Genomic DNA, 21975 nt, shown 5'->3' on the forward strand with positions numbered 1-21975 from the left:
TTTGTAGAATAGGTATAGTTAGATGACATGGTCTATAGATCTCGTCATTCAAATTCATGAAATTCTTCCGTCGAGTTGATTTTATTTCAACTGATTAACAAATTACCCTGTATCGACGTAAATAAGCACTGATTTGATCAGTGTTTTAGCAGGGGCGGATCCAGGAATTCCGTAAAGGGGAGGCGCCTTTACAAAATCAAAGGCGGGCGCACGCGTTCCCCCATTTTTTTCTTTTTATTTCTTTCGTTTTAACAATGATAACAATAATAATAATAATAAAAATAAAGAGGGGGCGCGCGACCGGTGCGCCCCATCAGGATCCGCCACTGTTGAAGTATTAGCCATGACATAAGAAATCATGGGCATATCTGCTCGAGCAGGATTCGACCCTACGACCTCCTGATTCTCCGGACAGGCGTCTTTTCCACTATTTAGACCACCGAGCTTTCACCTGACAGCCAGTGCTGGTTCTAATCAGGGAGGTGACCACCCTGTTCTAATTGCATGCAGCGAGCAATGCGTATTATTCAAATTCATGAAATTCTTCTATTCGTCGATGTAGGGCAATTTGTCAATCAGATGCAATATTCATATTCAATATTCAAAGTTTATTTCATTTTTCGACATAACATATGTTTCACTTCTTTTGATAACAGAGAACAAGGTAACTAGAACATAGTGAAATGAATAGACTGTACAATAATTGAGGACCTATAGTAATCATACATTGTATAGTAAAAAAGCAACAGAAGTGATCGAAGTGAAGTACATGATTGTATACCGTGCGAAAAATGGAGGAACCCACTAAAAAGACAGAGCTTGTAGTGTGTGGGCCCCTCTGATTGTAGTGTGTGGGCCCCTCTAAGATTAATGAAACCATAAGATTAATGAAACCATACCAAAGTGGACCGTGCGTGCATCACGAATAATAATCAAAGAAAGCAAAAAAGAAAACAAAAACAAAAACAAAAACAAAACCCGAATAACTAAGCATCAAAGTTCATTATCAGTACGATCTCAAACATGAATTCATACGCTTCTGTAACAAACCTTATAAGTCATAATTATATCCAGATGAACGAACCCATAACATTTCGTTATAGGATTGAGGATCACATTAAGAAATATTGTTTCGTAGGAATATACTTCATGAAGTATGACTAAGTCGTGCTGCACTGCTGGATCGGGAGAAAGATCTTTTGTATTCATGTTGTCACTTTGAGGGCTTTCGTACTCCTCACAGGGTCTCGGAACATCTGTTAAAAGTGCTTAGTATTATAATTAGATTATTATAATAATATCATAATAATTATAGAAAATGACAAAACTAGTATATAAGTAGCTAAATGTACTTCTATACGACTACAACGTAATAATAACAACAACAAAAATCATCATCATCATCTTCATCATCATCATTTCTCAAACTTGCACAAATTATGGGGGTCACCATAAAGCAATTGCAAAAACAGACAAACTTACCACAAAATTCAAAGGGTCACCTAAAGCAGTTGCAAAAGCAGACAAACTTTGTATCTCTTATTCATGTATACTCCTGATAATGATTTCTGCCAAATTTGTTTAAAAAAACAAAACAAAACCGCAGAATCATGAAGACTGAAAGACTGAGGATGAACAGATTAGATAATTGATCCTTTGGGCCTTAATGTCAGGGTATAGCAAAATGTGTTTATGTTTTATAATGTAATTATCTATAGCCAGTCTTCATGAGGGAGTTAAAGAACAAGACCACTTTCATACATGTGGATTGAGTGAATGCAGCAAGATTAGTGTACAACACATCAGTGAAAGTGTGGGGGAAAATCGGACAATCTGTTCAAAAGTTATGAATAATCTTAAAGCATCTGCGAGGTCACTGCTGGGTGATTACTACAGTGTATGATGTCACATAAGTAGAACAATATAAGTAAAATATAAAGAGAATGTTACAAAATTTTATTTTTTGAAAGAATTTTATTTTAAGGGTAATATTATTCTCCCTGCCTTTTGAAACAGAAAGGTCAAGTTCCCTTTTATTATGCGAGAAAAGTTAAGATATGTTAAATTTTCTTTTATATTTTGTTCTACACATGGGACATCACAAGCTGTAGTAGTCTTCTAATCCAGCAGTGACTGTGCAGAAACTTCAAAAATTCATAATTATTTTGGAAATGATTGTCGGATTTTTCCTCAAACTTTCATTGATGTGTTCTATAAATATTGCTGCACTATAACATATCTCAATCCACATGCGTAAGAAGGCGAACATGTCCTTTAACGTTGTAAAGCACGTATAGAGCCACGCATGGCTTTCAAAGCATTTATATGACAATACAATACACGAAAAAGGGGTTCCTTCTATGTGTATAACATGCTCCATCAACTTTATCCCGGGCCTCCGTACATGTTTCTATAGAAAGAACGCAAATAATGAACACACTTGAATTAATTCCTTGTGCTTATCATAATACCATCAACTTTATCCCTCCGTACATGTTTCTATAGAAAGAACGCAAATAATGAACATACTTGAATTAATTCCTTGTGCTTATCATAAATTGGCATATTTTACAGTCAGGCCCATACACACACTCTTGAAATGCTGGGTAAATTTAGTTGGATAATTGTTGATTGGTAAAAAAAAAATATATATATATATATATTTACTTAAATATTGGGTGAATATTTACCAACAGAATGGAGAGTTGGGTACTTTTTGCCCCGCTGTTGTGTAAGTGACGCATTCCCTTTGCATGTTGGGTAATTTTTGTTGGGCAACTGATGCATGCATGTATGGGCATATATAGTATGCACATATATAAACACAAACAAATACAAGTGTGTGTATGTGTAGGTGGGAAAGGACTGTATAAAAGAGACTCTGACAAAGGGAAGGAATCAATCGGGAATGAAAGGTGTGCAATATAGGAAAAAGCGCAAAGAATGGGGAAAATGTTAGTCATTTCCCTCCTGGATATTGATCTATATAATGAGGCCATGGGGTTGGATTGTGTGAAGTCGTTTCATCCAGAGCTTCTCTCTGCTGATTCGGACTGTGTCTGGACGAGTGCCTAAAGATTCAGTGCCCTGTAGAGTCATATCAGTGATGGAGTGATTGGGAAGACTGAAATGATGACCCACTGGAGAATCGAGCTTAGCTGTGTTGACGGTAGATTTGTGTTCATAGAAGCGTCTTTGAGTGTTGTCTTGGTTTCCCCAACATACTGGATCCTACAAAATCTGCAAATGATGAGATACACGATATTTATAGTGGTGGTACAAGTGCTGTTGCCCTTGGTGTGGTGAGAGAGGCCAGTAGAGTTGTTGGTGAAAGAGTCACTCTCATGGATGTGTATACTACAAACGATGCACCTATACTGGCTGAACATTTGAATGTGCCATGCTGTATAAAGGGAGAAGAATTGTCAGTGAGGGAGGGTACTTCAGCACGAACAATGAGATCCTTGAGGTTGTGGGGACGTCGGTATGCCAGGATGGGAGTATATGGAACGGCCTGTAAGAGACGATCAGAGGTGTGAAGGATCATGTAAATATGGTTGATTGTCACGAAGGATATTGTGGAGAGGGGGTAGATTAGGACGGAAGGTGGTCATGAGGGGTATTCTGTCAGTGGTGTCCTGCTTGTTGGTTTTCGGTTTGAGAACTTCAGATCTTGGGAGGGAACGAACTTTGCTGATGGCTTGTTGAAATCTCCTGGTACCGTAGCCCCTGGCTGCGAGATGTCTCTTCAGGTTCTTGGCATGGAAAGAAAACTCAGAATCCTCAGAGAATTTACTGCGAAGTCTGATGAGGGCTCAGTGGCGTATCTAGGGGGGGGGGGGGGGGGGGCAAGGGGGGCACGTGCCCCGGGCGCCACTCCTCGGGGGCGCAAAAAACGGGAAAAAAAGAAGAAAAAAAAAGGAAAAAAAAACGAAGAAGAAGAAAAAAAGAAAAAAAAAGAAAAGAAAAGAACAAGAACAAGAACAAGAAAAAAACTCGCCCGGAAGGGGGGGGGGGCAGAAAACCAAATCAAACAATATAAAAAGAAAACATGATGATGACGCGGGCAAAATGACAATGTTTATTATCTGTGTTCACACAAGAATTCCGTGTTCTGTAAGTTGAACTACAATAATTTTCGGCTCGCTCGCTGCGCTCGCTCGCCAAAATTTATATAAAAAAGAAGATAAGAACAAAACGTGATGATGACGCGGGGAAAATGACAATGTCTATTGTGTTCACACATGTCATTTTATATTTAGCAGGCAAAATGTTTCACAGAGCAGCGACTGCAATTTATTCCGTTCTGAAGCGATCGCCAATTGGATCAAAAGAAGGCGCCAACGGTTTCGAACAAACGGAGGAGGGGGGGGGGGGCGCAAAAAAATCCCAAGATAAGAACAAAACGTAATGATGACGCGGAAATATACAAATTTCGGCTCACTCGCTCGTACAACAGAGTATTTTTTCAAGTCCTCAGTTTGTTGGTATAAATCGTTATCTATATTATAATGTCGTCACCATATCTTGATTACAATTGTAAGATTTAATAAGCAACAAATGACAAGAATTCCATGTTTTGTAAGCTGAAATACAAAATTTTTCAGCTCGCTCGCTGCGCTCGCTCGCCACAATTTATCAAAAAAAAAAAAGAAGAGATAAGAACAAAACGTGATGATAACGCGGAAATATACACATTTCAGCTCAGTCCTCAGTTTGTTGGTATAAATCGTTATCGTCGTCACTGTCTATATCTTTATTAGAATTGTAAGATTTAATAAGCAAAAAATGACAAGAATTCCATGTTTTGTTAGCTGAAATACAAAAATTTTCGGCTCGCTCGCTGTGCTCGCTCGCCAAAAAAAAAAAAAAAAAAAAAAAAAAAAAAAACGAAAGAGAGAGATAGAACAAATCGTGATGATGCCGCGGAAATATACAAATTTCGGCTCATTCGCTCGTACTAATTTAGAGTATTTTTTCTAAGTCCTCAGTTTGTTGGTATAAATCGTTATCTATAAGGCCGTCACTATATCTTTATTAGAATTGAAAGATTTGATAAGCACAAAATGACAAGAATCCCATGTTTTGTAAGCTAAAATACAAAAATTTTCGGCTCGCTCGCTGCGCTTGCTCGCCAAAATTTATCAACACTCATTACATTTAAATCAATCTCAAAAGACCCCTTTTAAGTGCTTGAAAAAGCATATCATGTGGACTTTGTATAAAGTCCCTACTGGATGGGGTTGGGGTTGAACACTTTTTCAGAAATTAGGGGCGCAATTTTCGCGCTTGCCCGGGCGCCGTTTTCCCTAGATACGCCACTGTGAGGGCTTGACTGTAAGGGATACTGGTTTTGCAGTGATGGCGGGGGTGGCAGCTGGCGAGTGTACTGCGGATGGGTATCTGTGGTTTAGTGTAGAGAGTGGTGGTGACATGGCTAGATTCTTTCCTAAAAATCAAGGAAGTTGATCTCCTCTTGGGAAAGATCAGAAGTGAATTTGATGGTTCTGTGGAAAGAATTGATGTGGTCAATGAAAGCATGGAGGCTTTCTTCCTCCCTGGTCCAGATGAAGAAAATGTCATCGATGTAGCGCCACCAAATCCATGGACGACAGGGGGCTGAATCTCACATCTGCTGCTCCAGCTTGGTCATGAAGAGACAGGCGAAGGAGGGAGCCATCCCGGTACCCATTGCTGTGCCAGATACCTTGGTAGTGCTTGTCATGAATGTGAAGTTGTTTTTCGTCAGTACATGTGACATGATGAGGGATTTGATGTCAGATATGGGGGGGGGGGGTGGGTGGAATGTCCGGTGCGAGCCAAAGCCTCACATGAGGCTAGGATACCTTCATCATGGGGAATATTGGTGTAGAGAGAAGAGACGTCGAAAGAACCGATAATTGCAGTCTCGGGTGCCTGGTCCTTGATGTCATCGAGTTTCCTGAGAAAGTGTGGTGTGTCATGGGATGTAGGAGGGTGCAAGTGAGACAATGGGTTTAATGTGGTAATCAACAAAGAGGGAGATGTTCTCTGTTGGAAAACCATTTCCAGAGAGGACGGGACGACCACGGTTACCAGTTTTTTTTTTATCTTGGGGAGGAGAATCGGGCAGGTTTGGCATTAATAGGGGAGAGAAATTTGTGAGCCCTCTAGGTGAGGTGTTCATGTTCCTTCATGTCGTCGAGTGTCGGACTGGATCTGTTGGGCGAAATCATCGGTGGGATCAGAGTCAATGAGTGTGTAGTGGATGGATTGTGGAGATGTTTCATGGCTTCATCGATGTACTGCTGGGGCATAACTTGAGGCCTTTTGAGAGAAGAGACGTTTCTGCTTGAGAGAGGCCATCCGGGGGGGGGGGGGGGGGAGAAGAAGAAAGGTTAATAGCACTGGGGGATACATCAGTGGATATGGTGTGTCGTCTGAATCTGCTAGACCGTTGTCGTTTCTTCGTGAAGTTGCCTATTTCTGTTCCTGCGTGCAGTAAGGTCAGACTCATGTTTGAGAGACAAGATTCAATTTCATCATTGTATTTGAGCCACTGGATGTTACAAGTGCAGCAAGAGCGGAGTTCACACTCCAGTCTGTCGATGTCAGCTGAAAGGAATTGAGTGAGGTGGCACACTGTTGAAGCTCCATAGCATGTAGAGTCTGGTTCCAGCGTTTCTGTAATTCAGGCGTGAGTGTTCCAAGAGCAGGAGTCCAGTGGAGTTGGAGGCCTGTGGGTATCATGCGGTTGAGGGAGTAGAATCTATAATTATCCTGATGGAATGAGAATCTGAGGACCATGAGCTTGGTTTTCCTCAGTTGGTGAAAAAAAAAGAGATAGAGGTTAGCCATGGTAGGCATGGGGGCAGAGAAGAAAAATACAATTGCCAAACAAGGGAAATGGAAATACATAACCAGTCAGAATTGGGAAAATTCAAAGGAGCACCCCATGCATGCATATCAAGAAAGAATTATAATTATTCATATCTCTCTCCCTTTGGTTTTTGTGTCCCCCCCCCCCCCTGTTCATAATTAGGCCTATTATCATCATTATCTAAGCCCTATACCAATACTATTATCAACATCATCTTTATTGTCATTATTATTATTTCATATACACTTTGATATGTTTGATAACCTGCGTTTGTTGGTTGACTCTTACTTTTGTTGCCTCTTGGTACACCAGCTTAGGGTTCGCTGCGTAATTGCTCAGCCACCCCCACCCCCCCCCCCTCTTGCTGTTGCTGTTTCACTCTTTTCCTTTCTTTATCCCTGTGCTTTTCCTCATCTTGTTTGATGTTGCCTCCCTATTCATCCTTATCCTTGACGGTAATTGTTCCCCTCCTCTGCCTTTTGTCTGTTCGCCCTCCTTTATCCCTCCTCCCTTTTAGGGACCTACCTGATGTTGGGCTCCTTGCCCGTGACCTCCAACCTTCCCCTTTTGTTTTCTTTGTTCTGTGTCACTAGCCCTCCACTCAATGGTCTTGTTGTGTGTAGGGCTAGTCCTTATTTTTGTGATTGCTGCCCCTGCCTGTTTGTCATTTTACCTCTGACGAAGATGGTGATTTCGGTAACCAAAAAGGGTGAAATGTGATGATTTTTGAAATTGTTTGGTCACAAAATTTTATTCCATTGGCTCGACACTATTGGACAAGTAGTTTTCAGCAGTTCTTTTTTTGCTATGTATACACTGTATTAATTGATGTTAAAATAAAATACTGACATCTATTTAATTCACAGAAGGAAGAGGCAAAGTGCAATAAAGTACGCAAATGACAATCGCTTAAAGTGATACTCAGTACTTGAATAGTGTTTGCATAATGGAGCACCAAGAACAAAAAGATATTACAGTTTGAAAACTATTTAAAAGGCAGATGACCGCCATAACATATAGGCTATGATTAGGCTATCGTCGAGATAAAAAAAAAAACCCAACTTGATGCAGGGGCGTCACCAGCATTTTTTCAAGGGGGTGCGCTTTTACACTAAAATGTAACTGAGAGATTCTTTTGTTTTTTTAATTTGATTTATTGGTGCCTGTATCAACATGTACATTTACATAATACACTGTACATATTATACATGTATAATTACATACAGTGTTAGTGGCATGTATTCATAAGCATATAGGTTAAACAGAGTGGGGAAATAACTGTAAAGGACTATGATTATAAACATACGGGGGTAGTGACGGTGTGAGAGATCCTCGGCGAAGGAGCGAAGCGACCGAACGGGGGAGAGTGTGGGAGGGGGATACCCCTACCACGGTAAGGACTTTTTGTAAAAACAGAGTATAAAAGTCGCGTTTATAGGCCATTTTAATCAAAATTCTGGGGAATTAAATATCACTGTGAGGTACTATGATTATAACATGCAGGGGTACATTCAGTACATTATGTGACAGTGTGAGATCCTCGGCGAGGGAGTGATGCGAGGCAATTGCTGGCAGAAACATCAGGAGAATTGCATAACGATTATATGCGAGCGAGCGAAGCGAGCGAGCTTAAAAATTTTGACATTTTACAGTCCAAAACTGCCGTTTGTAGCTATATCTTTTCGCTATGGAAATCAAGGCGGGGGGGGGGGGGGGGTACCGGGCGCAACTGCTGGCAATTACTGGCAGCAACATCAGGAGAATTATTGCATAATGATTAAATGCGAGCGAGCTTGAAAATTTGACATTCTACAGTCCAAAAACTGCAGTTTATAGTTATATCTTTTCGCTTTGGCAATTAAGGGTGGGGCGAACCGGGCGCAACTGCTAGCATATACTGGCAGCAACATCAGGAGAATGGCATAACAATTTGTGAGCGAACACGGAGCGAGCGAGCTTGAAAATTTTGACATCACAGTCCAAAAACTGCCGTTTGTAGCTATATATATATACATACTGTATATATATATATATTTTTTTTTTTCGCTTTGGAAATTGAGGGGGCGCATCGGGCGCAATTGCGGGAGGTAATTACTGGCAGCAACATCAGGAGAATGGCATAACGATTTGCGAGCGAACGGAGCGAGCGAGCTTGAAAATTTTGACATCACAGTCCAAAAACTGCCGTTTGTAGCTTTATCTTTTCGCTATGGAAATCAAGGCGCGGGGTGGGGGGGGGGGGGGGGGGGACCGGGCGCAACTGCTGGCAATTACTGGCAGCAACATCAAGAGAATTGCATAATGATAAAATGCGAGCGAGCTTGAAAATTTGACATTCTACAGTCCAAAAACTGCAGTTTATAGTTATATCTTTTCGCTTTGGCAATTAAGGGGTGGGGGCGAACCGGGCGCAACTGCTAGCAATATACTGGCAGCAACATCAGGAGAATGGCATAACAATTTGTGAGCGAACGGAGCGAGCGAGCTTGAAAATTTTGACATCACAGTCCAAAAACTGCCGTTTGTAGCTATATCTTTTCGCTATGGAAATCAAGGCGGGGGAAGGGGGGGGGGGGCGTACCGGGTGCAACTGTTGGCAGTTACTGGCAGCAACATCAGGAGAATTGCATAATGATAAAATGCGAGCGAGCTTGAGAATTTTGACATTTACAGTCCCAAATCTGCCGTTTGTAGCTATTTCTGTTTTTTTTTTTTTCGCTTTGGAAATTGAGGGGGGGGCGCACCAGGCACAACTGCTGGCATGATTACTGGCAGCAACATCAGGACAATGGCATAGCGATTAAATGCGAGTGAGCGAAGTGAGCGAGCTTGAAAATTTTGACCTTTTACAGTCCAAAAACTGCCGTTTATATAGCTATATCTTTTCGCTTTGGCAATTAAGGGGTAGGGGCGAACCGGGCGCAACTGCTAGCAATTACTGGCAGCAACATCAGGAGAATGGCATAACGATTTGCGAGCGAACGGAGCGAGCGAGCTTGAAAATTTTGACATCACAGTCCAGAAACTGCCCGGTGCGTCCCCCCTGGATCCGCCACCATGGTAGTCAAGGGTGTTGGTTTATGTTCATGATTGGGGGGAGGTATGACCAGCGAGGGGGCGTCGAAGTGACAAAGTTCGGGAAAGGTGTCCAAAATCTGCACTTTAGCGCATCCCCTAATTTGTTTGTGTTTGTTTGTGTGTGTGTGTGTGTGGTTTTATATATATATATATATATATATATATGTATATATATATATATATATATATATATATATATATATATATATATATATATATATATACATGGAAAGTTTAGGAAATAGGCCAGGTCAAGTCTTATCATTGGCAATACAAGGCATTTTAATGTAAATTATGTAAAGCGCAACTGCAAAAATCAATGATCTATAGCTTTGATATAACGAAGCGTTAGGTACAAAGGTGTACATTCTACATCACATTGCGCAACATTGCAGAGACTCTTGTTGCCGTTCGGATGTTCTGAGTACACTGCGTACATCCTGCTTATATTCAGAATGCCAACCAGGAATCACGCTGAATCACAATCCTTTGTCGGCTCCGGGCTTTTTGAAAAATGTTTCACACTCTATATCTCTTTATAGGGATGGTACAGTATTGGTGGAGATATTGGGCTTTTAACTTTTTGCAAGAAACTAAGAAAACACTTATGATGTAGTACAGAACATACCATTTTAAGAGGAATTCAAAGTTTATTTGATGAAAATCGGGTTTGGAATGACTGAAACATCCAAAAACAAAGTAAAACAAAGCGATCATAATAAAGTGTGGGTCCCACACTTCATGAAAATCTCTCTTTTTCGGATATCTCAGCCATTTCAAAACCAATTTTCATCAAATAAACGTTGAATTCCTCATGGAATTACATGCTCTTTCATATTTCATAAGAGGTTTCTCATTATCTCACCAAAAAATGGTAGAAACCTGAAATTAGCTCTCAACCAAAACAATACGATCCCTTTAATGATTGCTAAAATAAATCTAAGAAAAATATCTTATTTCTTGATCATAAGGTGTATTAAATCCATGAAAACCAGACCAAACGGGAGAGGGTGTGGGAAGGGGTATCCCCTTCCCACACGAGAGAGACTTTCAATTTTTAGAATTGAAATTCAGCAACCTGGTTCACACTTCGGGTGAAATATTTGGACAGATTTCTATCAAAAAAGCAAGAAAATCTTCTCATCTCGGGAATTATGACTTGGACCCCGTTTACAGTGCGAGGCTCGGCCGCGGCCGAGCCGCGGCCGAGCCCAGCCCTGCTTCAGTGTAAACGCGCAAAAGGCCAAATGCGAGGCCAAAATTGGCCTCGCATTTGGCCTCGCTCTGGAGGTGGTCTCGGCCGCGGCCGAGCCGCGGCCGAGCCCTGCCTCTTCTTGGTGTAAACGCAAACTGGGCCAAATGCGCGGCCAATTGCGCGGCCAATTTTAGTCTGGCTTCCAAACCTTCTGCCTGTATCTGTCGCTATTCAGGATATTAACCCCCTCAACGTCGAAAACTAGTATAGTTTAAGGTGGTTTTGTCCTGCAAAGGATTTTTTTTTCCTTCGGCAAAGGCCTTTGCCCGAACGGCGACTTCGTCGCCACGGAATTCATTTGGCAAAGGGTCTGAAAACCAGACAATACCAAATTGCGTTTGTTTACAAGCAGAGCGCCACTACGACAAAATATTGAAAGGTTTGAATCAAAAGCGCGGCCGAGCCCAGCAGTGTAAACGGACAAAATTGCGAGGCTCGGCCGCGCAATTGAGGCCGGACTCGGCCGCGGCCGAGCCGCATTTTTAATTTGGACTGGTCATAAATAAAGTGCAGTAGGTAGACACTACATCCTTGCAGCACACGTACATTTACACGTACACGCAAACGTGAACGTGCTCCGTACCGTACAATCTCGTACTGTACGGTCGATAAATAGTGAACACTGCAAAATTAAATCAGAGCTGCCAGAGCCCGGGGTGCGATTTTTTTTTCCCCCACGAATTTCTTGTCCCTGGTACAAAATAAAAATAAAATAATAAAAAGAAATTACAATAAAAGAAAATTTTTAGCGTCCGGCGTTGAGGTCGCTCGCAGACTGATTTTTTTTTTTTTTTTTTTTTTTTTTGTCTGAAGGGGGGTGCGTTCGCACCCAACGCACCCCCCCCCCCCCCCTGGTGACGCCCATGTGAATGAAACTATTCACTTATTTCTTTGTGATTAAATAAAATGTACTGATCATCAAGAGGGAACTGTTTTTCATTGCATTGAGACTCGCTGTTAGCTGTCATCACTTGTAGTTATTTGTCCTGTTTCGTCATTGACGTCGCATAGGAATCAACACTTCGAGAGCTAGCCTGCCCACGTGCGACACGCGAACAGGCTAAATTTCTTGGCGATCCGCGAATCTTCTCGATCATCATGCAAAATACAGATTGTACTATGGACGCACAGAACACGCCGCGCTGCGTTCACGCCACACCACTTGAAACTGTGTGCTGCTCCGTCGTACGTGCGTGGTGTGAGCATGTGATATGTGTGTAGGTCAATCTATGCGGCAAGTTTATGCGAGCCGGCGAAAGGGTCTTTATCAATGAATGAAACGTTGAATTAACTTAGGCCACTTGTCGTGTCTCAAGGGTGCGTTATGAGGAACATACCTGCCTTTTCGTGTGAAATCGTGTGAAGAGACTTCCATAGAAGCGTTCGAGACAGAGCAGATACTAACATTTCGAATATTATTGGGATAAATCCACAAAGAATCGAGCGATTGAAAAATGTCCGTGGTAGGGTTCGACGTCGGGAACCTGTCCTCGTACATTGCCGTGGCGAGGGGAGGAGGCATCGAAACCATTGCTAACGAGTACAGCGACAGACTGACCCCGTAAGTGTAACGGTAATTTGTTGAATTGTCGGCACACTGCAGATTTAATCTCATCCCTTTAAGTTTATTAAGAATCTACGTTGAAGGTGAACCATTCCTTTTTTAATATTGTATCTATCCTGTTTATTCAAATTCATGTGGGTTTCAGCTGTGCCCGCACCACATGCAGGGACGGCCGAAGGTGTTTCAGTGGGAGGCAGTGTCAGTGCCAGTTTATGACTGTAATTCCAACCGAACCACACACGCACGCGTGCGCGTGTGTCTTTACCAATACCATATTCCAGCCACACGCGTGATGTGGTTGTTGGACAGAAAAATCCGTCTGTCCAGAGGAGTCTTTCATTTTTTGACTTTGGCTCTCCTCTGTAGACAAGGGGATTCCGTGAAGCCAGACGCAGTCCCTGAGGAACATCCCCGATGACCAGATGCACACCGATCTTTCTCGGTCAATGTGAATGTGGTTTTGTATGTATTGTAACCACGGCCCAAGTTGCTGGATACAACCACACACCTAACTATACACAGCCCAGTCGCCGCTGTACATACGTAGCGCGACAGGGCTGTACCAACGAAGCTCCAAACACGAAGAGGGTCCAACGATAGCATGCGATCGGATTGAATTTTGATACTTTAGATCATTTTTTTGTCACTTCAAACTCATCTGACGAACAAAATGATAATGAGACTTCATATCTATGCTATGAATATTGAAATTTAGATTTGATAACTTACCTAAAATGATGGTTATATGCAGCATGTGTGAACGGTTCACGAACGGTACATCGTCTTTCACGCCAGGCCATTTCCAATATCCGGGAGGTCACATGATCTGAATGCCCTTTCAAAAGGTCGCGCTGTCGACCGTGCTGCTACACCAACACTCAAGCAGCGCATCGCACGCACGCAAAAGATTTCCGCAGAGATCAAGGCGCCATTTTGAATTCTGCAACGATGAACCCTGACGGTGTTAGGGAATCCGCCAGAAAGTATCATTTTTTGGTTCCACGGACTTATCACGAGGGCTCTCAATGGACTTACGAACCTTCTGTAATACAAGCATGCACTTAAGGTGAGTAACGTTTGGTAACGTGTACATTGTTTATAAAGAACGTATAAATTTTCATAAGTTTTGTAGTTGTGTTGTGGTTCCCCACTTTGTAGGTGCCCGCTCGTTGGTCAGACGCTGTATTCGCGTAGCGTATTAACAGCGTCTGGTCGGGCTACCACACACCCAGCATTACAAAGTAACACACAATGTGGTAAATTATAGGCGGTCTATTAGTGGATTGTATCACATGATGCTTATTTTTTGGTGGCACTGAGTCTGAATTCCTTACTCAACATGTTAGACTAGCAGCTAGTTTAGTTTATTCATGAAATTCCTAAGGTAAGAATTTTGCAGAAGTATGTAAATTATTCACTTTGTGTCTTTGATTTTTGGAAAAAAGACTTCCAAGTTATCTTTTAGCATGGTTTAAAATTTGATTATGATTCCAGACACAAATTTGTAGTGGAATATTAATATGTCTTTCATTTCACATCTTTTCCATAAAACCATGCCATGCCAGCATCACATTCACAATGCATATCCACTATTCACCGTACTAAGACCCCGTTTACAGTGCGGGGCCGGGCTCGGCCGCGGCTCGGCCACGGCCGAGTCCGGCCTCAATTGCGCGACCGAGCCTCGCAATTTTGTCCGTTTACACTGCTGGGCTCGGCCGCGCTTTTGATTCAAACCTTTCAATATTTTGTCGTAGTGGCGCTCTGCTTGTAAACAAACACAATTTGGTATTGTCTGGTTTTCAGACCCTTTGCCAAATGAATTCCGTGGCGACGAAGTCGCCGTTCGGGCAAAGGCCTTTGCCGAAGGAAAAAATCCTTTGCAGGACAAAACCACCTTAAACTATACTAGTTTTCGACGTTGAGGGGGTTAATATCCTGAATAGCGAAAGATACAGGCAGAGGGTTTGGAAGCCAGACTAAAATTGGCCGCGCAATTGGCCGCGCATTTGGCCCAGTTTGCGTTTACACCAAGGAGAGGCAGGGCTCGGCCGCGGCTCAGCCGCGGCTCAGCCGCGGCCGAGACCACCTCCAGAGCGAGGCCAAATGCGAGGCCAATTTTGGCCTCGCATTTGGCCTATTGCGCGTTTACACTGAAGCGGGGCTGGGCTCGGCCGCGGCTCGGCCGTGGCCGAGCCTCGCACTGTAAACGGGGTCTAACATTAAAACAAATGCAAATGAGGCTCAAATTTTGTATTGTATGGTAAAAGATCTAACATAAACATTTCGAACAATTTATGTGATGAAATCTTGATATGAAAATGAAGTAAAATGTGAATTTCTTAGCGAAGCTACAATTGACCCACAAGTATTCCTTCTACCCACGCACCTACAACACAATGCTGTCAGTGTCATCATGTCACTGCACCTACTGCTACTGTTGATACCTTCCAGAGGGCTTCCCTACCAATCATCAGAAGGTTGCAGCCTCCTGTAGGGTCCAAAATACTGTAAGCCTGACAGCTTGATTTTTACTTGCTCGCACTTGCCATTTTTATTATTATCATTATTTTTTTTCTTTTTTGGTATAGTGAAAGCATTTCAAAGCACCGTTGGCCAGAGTTGCCATCGCACAATCCATCCCAGTTTTACTTTCTACAAGCTGCTGCAGGGATTACGGTAAAAGTGGATATTTTCGCACGACTTAATTTTTCGCGCTTAACCGGATGAGAAGAGTGTGACGTGGCTGTGGAAACTGAATAGCACTCGGGCTCAGAATGACAAAATTTGGTATCTGACTGCACTCACTTGACTACAGTGCTGTAGCAGTCTGTCTGTAAGATTAATAGTGTTTGGGCAGGTACTGTAAAACATGATATATTCGTGGCACGAAATTTTCGCGTTTTGGAGCCGACTGCTTTTTTCGTGGCATGAATTTTTTGCAAATTGCCACTTGCGTTCAATGCATGTAGTTTAAACAAGAAATTTTGTGTGCATTTTTAATTTCGTGAATCTTGGCGCTCGCAAATTTGCGAAATTAAAATGCACGCGAACATTCCTTGTTGTACAGTAGTCTTGAAAGACTGATGTTGCTCATATGAGTCTTTGATACCATAGTTAAAATGCATGGTGCGTGATCATTGAGTCCAATCCTGGAGTAATAGTTGTATCCACAGTGTTGGTATGGATATAATCTGTTGCTGGCCTGATTCCCTAGTTTCAGGCTTCTTCTGCTGTCATTTCACATCATTTTGTTGAGCACACGTTTTATGCGAAAGGGCTTGATGAACAACTTGCCTCCAAGCGGGCCGGTCCAGTGCAAAGTTCTCCCATGTGGTGAGGTTAATGTCCAGGGCTTTCAGATCCCTTTTGAAGATGTCCTAGTATAAAATGAGATTGTATTTTGATGCACACTTGCAGTGGTAGTCTGTGAGGAGCTCTATGATTAGTTTGCCTTTCTCTCCACATTTGGTGTGGCTGCTGGGACTGCTGCTTTACTTGAGCAACGCTAGTGATAAATGTACAGCTGTATGTGCATACATGTGTACATGTGTGTTACCTGTGTGAGTTCAAGTGAAGCGTATTCTGTCAGGGAAACCACAGACTTGTCAAGCCTCACAGCCCTTGTAGGTGTACATATTCCACTTGAAGGACTTCATGGAAACAAACTTACCCTGTATTACTGTGGAGAATGGTGATACAAGGGATGCACACGCAATGGAGTGGCATCGGTCCTTCAGCAAGCCTTTTCAAACTTATGATTTGCCTCATCTCACTAAACCACACATTGATGAACAATTTATTCTTACAATTCATCTGAAAGTTTGTTGATATGAAAATGAATTAAGGTTTGTTATCCCAAAGATTCATTATTCCAAAGGTTTGTTTATCCATGACAAATAAAATAAGGTAAATTATATGTACAAATTGTACTCTGAAGGTTTTATTTCCAAAAATGAAATACACTTTTTGTAGGGTTCATTTATCCAAAAGTCACAAAAGTTGGTTATTCCAAAGGTTAGTTAATCTAAAACAATTTATGCTTCATAATTCTGAAGGTTAATTGTACAATTTATACAATGTATTAATTAGTGTTGTTTGTTAATGTTTGTTTATTTTCAGATAGACCTAATGTCATTTTCAGATACAGTGGACTCCCATTACAACGAAGTCCTCGGGACTGGCAGTTTTGTTGTTATCGAAATTCCGTTGTAATCGAACAATTAAACAATAAAAATATGGTACATAGAGTGGATAATGTTGCAGTCTGAATTTTTATTTCATTGTAACTAGAATTTCATTATAACCGTGTTCATTGTAATGGGAGTGCACTGTAAGTGAGCCTTTGAAATGATGCACCATAATTCATAGTGAGATTGACAAACTTTCGGAATAACAAACTATTGGAACAACACTTCAAATGTTTGGATAAACGAACATCTAGGTACAATGTATAGGGAATTTGTGAGTTTCAGAATGATCAGCCATATTTCATGTTCGAAATAAAAACGTTACCCCAAATTACAAAGCTATATGCAACATTCAAGTTTAATATGCTAAAATTTACTAACTTTGCCATGGATAATGAATGTTAATACATTGTAATGATAAGCTATCATCTGCTGAAAGGTAACTTTATATAACAGGCTACTGAAGCTGTTAGTTTCATGTACAGATAATTATGCGAATGAGGGGTCACAGATGCTTTTGCGAAATGCCTAACCAACACACATAATCATGTATGCTACTATGCAATGTGCCCATGAGCAACGTGATATCAACCACTGAATTAATCAATCTTACAGACAATGCTATGTTCTGCAATCAAGTGACAACATGTTTTTTTTTTTTCATTACTGATTTATCACTGTAGCTGGTGCCAATTCTGAGGACATTTTGAAAAAGTCCCTAAAGGACAAGTTCAACTTCATAGACATGTGTGTTGAGTGAATGCTATGATATTAATAGAACACATCAGTGAGAGTTTGAGGAAAATTGGACAATCCGTTCAAAAATTATGACTTTTTGAAGTTTCTGTTCAGTCACGGCTGGATGAGATGACTACTGTAGCTTGTGATGTCACATGTGTACATCGATATAAAGAAAGTATTTAAAGAATTTATTAAGTCAACATATTTTCACTTTTCTCGCATAACAAAAGAACACTCGACTTCTCTCTTTCAGAAGGCAAGGGGAATAATATTACCCATAACATACGTCAGTTACAAGTCGAAGAAATGTGCACTTTATTCGAAAAGTGAAGTTTTGTGAAATTCTCTTTTTATTTTTCTTATATCATTCTACGCATGTGACATCATACACTGCAGTACCTGTAGTCTTCTCATCCAGCAGTGATTGTGGAGATACATGTACTTTAAAAATTCATAGCTTTTGAACGGATTATCGGATTTCCCTCAAACTTTCACTGATGTATTCTACTGTGTAATATTGTTGCATTCACTCAATCCACATGCATGGATGAAGGTGGACTTGTCCTTTAAAAAAAGAAGCACAGCGTGATCATGTTTCTAGTGTGCATAGCCATAGCGGCGATTGCAATCCCGCCATAACACTGCCCTGCGTAAATCACACAATACTGTAGCACTATAAAAACGAGATAAGTTTGAACTGAACTGAACTGAACTATCTCATGCAAAATTCGGCTATTGAATAGTGTGTGTGAATGAAGACATACCGGTACTAGGCTTTTGAATTAGTGTGTGTGAGTGTACTCACTCTCAGTTGTACTCCACATTAGGGTCCTAAGTTTTACACGCAGAAATATCATTCAAAATCCTGATAAGCACCTTGCATCACCTGGAAAATTTGAAGATAAAAACAAACATAGATTATTGTTGGGAAACACACAAAAACATGCAGAAATAGCAAAATTTCCAATCAAAAATAAAGTAGAAAAGTAATTTTTTTTTTCTTCTCATCACCAAAGTTGGGATGTGGCTTATCCGGCGTTGCAACCTTATTGCCAGCGAATACGGTAAAGTCTTGTCTCCACCTCATGTAAACTGATCTAGGTCAGTTATGCATTGGAATGTTGAGGGTGGCTTGTCTCGTCTGCTCCAATCTAAATTGACTCAGACCCAGTTCACACTGGTCAAGTATGAGCCATCATCTGGATCCTCATAATTTTACCCGGAAGGTGCTCTGTTTTTATGTATTAATGTTTGTAGGCTGTGTTGATTTCTTCACATTATACAAATAGTGATGAACTTAATATGGCTTGTATTTAATTCCAGAATGCTGGAGTCTGTAAGGAGTGGTCATTTTAGACAACTATGATGGAGCATTACATGATATGGTTGGTTTGCCATCTGCACATTAGGATGTTGTCAAAGTAAGATAGATCATGCTAAGATTGCTCTTGTATGCTAGTGTGAAAGAGTTCTTGACATTCAGACAATCAGTGGAAGCCTGCCAGAATATGAACATGTGTTGTTTAGCCCTGGTAGCAAGGAGATATCATGCAATGGGAAGGCTGGCACGGCTCGGATATGTTCGGGAATCCCCATATGTAATTAAAGGACAAGTTCACCTTCATAAACATAAGGATTGAGAGAATGCAGCAATATTAGTAGAACACATCAGTGAAAGTTTGAGGAAAATTGGACAATCGATGCAAAAGTTATGAATTTTTTACATTTTTGTGTTGGAACCACTGGATGAGGAGACTACTATAGCTTATGAGTCATATGCGTACAACAGTATAAAGAAAATGTACAGAAAATTCAACATATTTTCACTTTTTTTTTCGCATAATAAAAGAGCACTTGACTTGCCTCTTTCTAGGGGCAGGGGGAATGATATTGCCCATAACATATGTCGGTAACGAGTGAAGGGAATGTGTACTTTTTTCAAAAGATGAAATTTTGTGAAATTATCTTTATATTTTCCTTATATTGTTGTACACATGCGACATCCAAGTTATTCATACACTGCAGTAGTCTTCTCATCCAGCGGATACTGCACAAAAACTTCAAAAATTCATAACTTTTGAACGGATTGTCCGATTTTCCTCAAACTTTCAATGATGTGTTCTACTAATATTGCTACATTCTCTCAATCCTTCTGTTTATGAAGGTGAACTTGTCCTTTAATTGTGTTCAGCTTTATCACCGATCACTATGTCAGTACTCACAGAGCCAAAGAATCTCAACTGGGGTTGAATGTTACCGATGAGCTCAGGCTTCAATGCATGGTCAATTATGTTCAATTTGTTTTGGGAAATGGGCATCTTTTAGGTCCTGAAGAAAGCAAGCATTAGTAGCTACTGGGTTGTATCATGAAATGAATCTATCAGTAGGTGTATTGCTAAAGCTGCGTGTACACCATGTTCCTGGCAACCATGACAGCCCTGTTTCAATCCACCTTGGACAAAACGGGATGGACTTGAAACAACCCAGTGAGACGTGATTGCCGTAGATGCCATGTCAGATTTTTAGACTGTCAAAAAATTTGCCATGGCAGTCCCAGTGCTAATGAGGAATCTTGTCCCCCCCCCCCCCCTTCAGAAGAACAAACAAGACAAACAAATGATGAATCAAAATGTATGGATTTGAATATTAATCAGGGATGTCTCCTCAAAAGTGATGTCTTGTTAATGTAATCATTGTGATGTTCTTGAGAAAATAGACTGGTTAACTAACATGTTATGGTAAAATGCATACCCATACATGTATATGACAAAGATTTGCATGCTTTATGATTTGTGTAGCCCATACTTAAACTGTGTCCTGTGTGCAGTACAGATTAAATGTACCAGGTAGCTGGACTGAAAGGTACTATATCAATTACAGATGTACACTGTACATGGTACAATATGAAAGCACTACAGATGCACAGTAGTGTATTAAAGATGGCATCCACAAGATTTTATGCATCTAAACTGTATACACTGTAGGTGTTGTTCTTGTATTGTGGAATGAGACTGCAGCCCCACATTCATAGCTTATGCTGTATGAAACTCTCAGGATTTATCTGATGTTTCCAGTTAATGTTTTGTTTTTCAGAGGCTTTGCTTCACTTGTACACACACAAATACACACATGTATGTACAACTGTACACATACCAGAAAACATTACACTTTATTACAATGTACATAGTCATGGTGTCTTTTGATGTTTGCTACCCCGATCCGATGCAAGGGATGATCCACTAATAGGAAACAAAGGCCCTGACTGCACTTTTGAGTTACAAGTTCCACGTTTCCACTGTGAGAACATGAATAAATAAAATATGCCTCCTCATTCTTTGATTCTCTTCAAATTTTCTCTTTCTCCCACTCCCCCTTTCTCCCTATCCATACATGTATGTATGTTTTATGCCTCTCCCTCTCTGTTTTTCTGTCTTTCAGGAAAACTTAGTGCTCATTATCATTTGGCATCATTATATTTGTTGAATAATATGTGAAGTATATCATATATTGTGGGGGTCCTTTATCTGTATCATTGTAGTCAAGAAGGAGGGGGGGGGGGGCAGAGAACAGGGCGATCGTATACCATCACTCCACATACCATGGATTCCATTTACAGTCCTAGGTCACATTCTCTTGTCTCTCTTGGCTATGGAAGTGTGCAGTGTCAGGGCCAGTCTGCCCCTGTTGATACATAGTACTAGTCATCATAACATGCTATTTATATAGCTGCAATTCATCCATGATGTTTAACCCATCCTTCCCACTAAAGGGCAATCACAACCAGCAAACATATTTCCTACTGCTGGCTTGTTCAAGATGTGTTATGAAGCAAAGCACCCTAGCAAATTACTTGCCCAAGGGCTTGTAACTGCCTTCCATTGTTGTCCTTCAGACCATGCACTCCCCATGACTCTAGTACTCCATACATGTATAATTATGTGACTGTGCATCACAAAACGAACAAAAAGTCGCTCACATTGATTTTGTGTGAGGACTGAAAATAGGTGAAATGGGTCAACCTAGCCGGTCGTGACTTTTTCATATTTTCTGAAAGAACAAGTCTTCTTCTACATCATGCTAAAATTTTGGATCATAAAACTGGCAGGAAAGTGTGTTTTTTAGCAGTTTATTTGGAACAGTTTATTGGTAGAATAGAGTGATTAGGTGTGTCTGTAGAGTCCCTTTTTCATTTCTTAAAAACCTTGTACACACTCTTCACTTTTAACTCTAATAACTTTTGAAAGGATAATGATACTGCTTTGAAAGTTCGCATTGATTATGGACAGAA

At 40.9% G+C, this 21975-nt stretch overlaps 1 protein-coding gene across 1 annotated transcript in view; it reads left to right on the forward strand.

The window, feature by feature from the left end:
* The first annotated feature begins 12453 nt into the window (after window positions 1-12453).
* Window positions 12454-21975, forward strand: part of LOC140234851 (97 kDa heat shock protein-like) — a 68908-nt gene continuing 59386 nt past the window's right edge. The window contains exon 1 of the mRNA XM_072314897.1: window positions 12454-12753. Within this exon, the coding sequence (XP_072170998.1) occupies window positions 12647-12753 (107 nt within the window). The 5' untranslated portion in view covers window positions 12454-12646. The remainder of the gene's footprint in view (window positions 12754-21975) is intronic.

Source organism: Diadema setosum, chromosome 11, assembly GCF_964275005.1.
Source record: "Diadema setosum chromosome 11, eeDiaSeto1, whole genome shotgun sequence".
Classification (NCBI taxonomy): domain Eukaryota; kingdom Metazoa; phylum Echinodermata; class Echinoidea; order Diadematoida; family Diadematidae; genus Diadema; species Diadema setosum.